The 4,145-nt window shown below is 43.3% G+C and overlaps 1 protein-coding gene across 1 annotated transcript; it reads right to left on the minus strand.

Moving 5' to 3' along the window:
• Positions 1-1,287: 1,287 nt before the first annotated feature.
• HTR1E (5-hydroxytryptamine receptor 1E) lies at positions 1,288-3,761 on the minus strand. Its single transcript, XM_073022701.1, has one exon. The coding sequence runs from the start codon at positions 3,602-3,604 to the stop codon at positions 2,507-2,509; it is 1,098 nt and encodes a 365-aa protein (XP_072878802.1). The 5' UTR covers positions 3,605-3,761; the 3' UTR covers positions 1,288-2,506.
• Positions 3,762-4,145: the final 384 nt, after the last annotated feature.

A 4,145-nucleotide genomic window follows, 5' to 3' on the forward strand; every position in this document is an offset into this window, starting at 1 on the left:
AGAGAGAATAACATTCATCTAATAGGAACGATAAAAAGCATGGTAATTCTGTTATCTGAGACTGAGAAGGTAGAAAGAGGAGAAGGCTTGAGTGTGGGGAAATTATCCTGAGTTAAGTATAGGAAGGCTGTGTTTGAGGTACCAAAGAAATATTCATAGGGAGAGGCTCACCAGATGTAACTTATGGGTCTGCAGTTTAAGAGAAAGATCAGGACTAAAGTCACAAATTTGGGAGCTACAGGCATGAAACTAACAGTTGAAATGGCCAAAGTTGGGATGGAATATAGAGCTATAGGAGGTGATTGCTGAGGACAAAGCCCCAGGAGGAAGGAAAGGAGACAAAGAATAAAGAGACAAGGAGGTAGTTGGATAACCAGGAGAGCAAAATATCCTGGAAGGTATGGGCTTAAACATGAAAGGGATGGTTAGCTGTTGTAACTGATGAGAGAATGACAGGTAGAGACGCAGAGAAGGGCTACTGGCAAGTCTCCAGTGACCTTTGGGAGATAAGTTTGGGAGAACTAGGGTATACTCAGATGGAAAAGGATAGAAAAGTCAGTGGAAGGTAAGAAGTGGATGCAGAATGAGTGGATTAATGATTGGAGAAACCCAGGTGAGAGAGTTAAGGGAGAGATGAAGTAGGATCTTGATGGGAAAGTAGGGCCAGAGGAAGTTGATTTTTGTGTCCAAGAGATTTGAGTAAAGTAATAGATGAGATTAAAGAGGAGTGGGGAGGAAAAGTGTTGAGATGGAGAGGGAGAAAGGAAGGTGCAGAGGGAGGTTGGGTGTAAGAAGTAAGATTCTAGTAAGGTTGAGAAGGGATTGATTGAAGGACTAAAAACACAGAGGTGGAAAGGAGGCAAATCAATGTCTTCTCCCTACAAAGAAGAGTGAAGAGATGGGGAGAGGCTGTGGATGAGAGACTAGGAGCAGAGGCTGAGAACGGTCACCTACTTAGGAGTATGCAAGAATGTACAAACTTTCAGTCCTCCTGCCCTCACTCTTGACTTTGTAATGGTGTACTCCTCCATGTGACTATAGCAGTCACTCCTTCTCAGGCCACACCCATGGCCTCAGGTCCCATCTGCAGCCTCCTGGTCCCAGGGTAGAGTCTGGCACGGAAGCCACAGTTATTCTGGGAGATATAATTTCATTCTCATATCCTGATGAGTGGCCTTTAGTGTAAACACAGATTTTCAACTTTTACTTTTTTTCTCCAAGAGCACAACTGGTAATTTTTTTTTTTTTTTTTTTTTTTGAGACAGGGTCTCACTCTGTTGCCCAGGCTGGAGTGCAGTGGCACGATCTCTGCTCAGTGCAACCTCTGCCTCCCAGGTTCAAGTGATTCTCCTGCCTCAGCCTCCCGAGTAGCTGGGATTACAGGCACGGGCTACCATGCCTAGCTAATTTTTGCATTTTTAGCAGATATGGGGTTTCACCATGTTGGCCAGGTTGGTCTTGAACTCCTGACCTTAGGTGATGCACCTGCCTCAGCCTTCTGAAGTGCTGGGATTACAGGAATGAGCCACCATGCCCAGCCGCAATTGTTAATTTAATGAGTAATATTCTCCAACGAAGTTCTTCAGATAATATATTCTGTCATTTGATCACTGCACCTCATTAAGCTTCTTAAAAAGTTTTCCAAATTTGACATGTACTCCCACCTTAGCCCTGCTACAGTGAAAGTGTATATGGGAGGCTTAACTGGCATAGATTTTAGAATTGGAGGAGACCCAATGTGTCTATCAGGTAATATCGCAACACACTGACCAAAGTAGATTTAGATGATTTCTTATTTGCTTTATGTTTTATATTCATAGTAAAAGACAGAAAACTGCCAGTGCATTTATTCCAGGTATTTCCATTTTAGAAAACGAGGAAGTTTATTTAATCATGAACTAAAAAGGACAAGCCAGCTGTACTATTTTTACCTGAAAGGAATAGGCTATGTAGTCACAGTGCTACAGTAAACGACTTTAGCTCAGGTCTGCAAGCAGTAGATGACAGCACATCACTTTCTTTGAATTCTTTACGTAGTCATGCAATTCCCACTGGAATATGTATGCAGATAGAGCCATAATCTCAGATTTAATGCCATAGAGGGCATTATCAGGTATTTAATTTATAAGTAATAAGAAATTCTGCAAATAAAGATATTTTTGGCATTCTTTAATTGCAGGGTAACTGAAATGGCTAAGAAAAACCAAGCCCATAAAAAGTATTTACTATTTCACCTTATTATTACTTCTACAAAATTTATGTTTTTGTATGATAATGTTTATTTGAAATTATGTATCACAGATAAGACCAGAGGTAGAAAACAGCACGCCAAATAACAGTCCTCAAACAAAACAGAACAAAACAAACAAACAAACAAGAAAACAAGACCACACATACTTACAAACTCTCCTGAACCAAGTATGTCCAAGAATTAATAAGTTGCACCCCTTACCCCCATCCACTCATGAGGCTCTGGTAAAAGTCGTGCCTTTTAGCTTTTGACAGTCTAAGCATGCTCTCGGCATCTAATGAGCTTTTTAAAAGCCAGCTTAAAATCTTCATTAAAACTCGTATAGAGCAGAGGGTTGATCAGAGAATTAACATAACCGAGCCACGTCAGAAAGTCGGCCACTTCCGAGGACACGGTGTAGATGCTCAGACCCACAATCAACTCTTTGATGAAAAATGGCAGCCAGGACAAAATGAATGCGCCCAGAATCAACCCCAGGATGCGCGCTGCCTTCCGTTCCCTGGTGCTAGAAATCTGCTGGCGTTCTCCCGGGTGATCTAGATCATTGTCGAAGGGTGGGATCCTGATGGAGGCATGGAACTTTTCAAACTCTGTGGTAGGGTCTGAAGTGGAGAAGTCAGACACACAGAAAGTCTGTGTAAGTTTACAATTTGCGAAAGAATTCTGGCTATCTGTGCTTCTGTTGCTTAAGTGCCGACTTGATCCCCTTTTCTGGTAAAGGCTCTTGGCCGCGTGGTAAATCCGGTAATAGAGAATCAGTATTAAAGTCAAGGGGATATAAAATGCACCCAGCGTGGAGTAAATGGTGTAGATAACATGGTCGTGCTGGATGGTGCACTGGCTAGGGGGAGGGCTTAGCTGGCGGTGGCTCCTCCAGAACAGAGGGGGCATGGAGATGAAAATGGAGATGGTCCAGACGGTGAGGATCATCAGCGCCGCCCTCTTGGCCGTCCTCTTCCTGGCGTATTCAATAGCATTGGTGATGGCCCAGTACCTGTCCAGGGCAATGACACAGAGGTGGAGGATGGAGCAGGTGCAGCAGGTCATGTCCACACTCAGCCACACCTCACAGAGGAAGTATCCAAGCTTCCAGCGGTCCATGACAATGTATATGATGCTCAGGGGCATGACGAGCACGGCCACCAGGAGGTCCGTCACGGCCAGAGAACAGATTAGGTAGTTGGCAGGCTGGTGGAGCTTCTTGGTGGTGCAGATAGCCATGATCACCGCCAAGTTCAGCAACGTGGTGAGGGTGGTGATGACCACCAGAGTCATGCAAATGAGCATCTTTTCAGTGATGGTCTTGGGCCTCACAGCCATGCCGGCTTCTGTGGTACAGTTTGTGATGTTCATGTTTTCCCTGTTTCAGTTTACACTGTGGAGAAGCTGTTGGTTATTTTTCTTTGGCTGAAAACTACGTAGCCTCGAAGGTTTCTCACTTGTAAGGAGGCTGTAATTTGTTCAGCTATGTGGTCTCTTGTGTTCCATTTTCTGTTGGTAAAGGGAAGGGCCACAGCATTTCTTCTGAGTGAAGGTTCCTGGAAAATATTATGCTATTGGTTAACGAATGAGAAAGCCACACTTTTCCTGGAAAACATGAAAATAGTTTGATATTTATACATTCTTTATAAATTTTAATTTTCTCTTTCCTGTGGAACTTGAGCTCATCTTTACATTGTTCCTCAAAGGATACTTTTTCACTTTGGGAAGTTTTCAAACTTTTTTTTTTTTAAAATTATATTTTAAGTTCTGGGATACATGTGCAGAATGTGCAGGTTTGTTACATAGGTATACACGTGCCATGGTGGTTTGCTGCATCCATCAACCAATCATCTACATTAGGTATTTCTCCTAATGCCATCCCTCCCCTAGCCCTTCACCCCTCAAAAGGCCC

This window comes from Chlorocebus sabaeus, chromosome 13, assembly GCF_047675955.1.
Source record: "Chlorocebus sabaeus isolate Y175 chromosome 13, mChlSab1.0.hap1, whole genome shotgun sequence".
NCBI classification, from domain to species: Eukaryota; Metazoa; Chordata; class Mammalia; order Primates; family Cercopithecidae; genus Chlorocebus; species Chlorocebus sabaeus.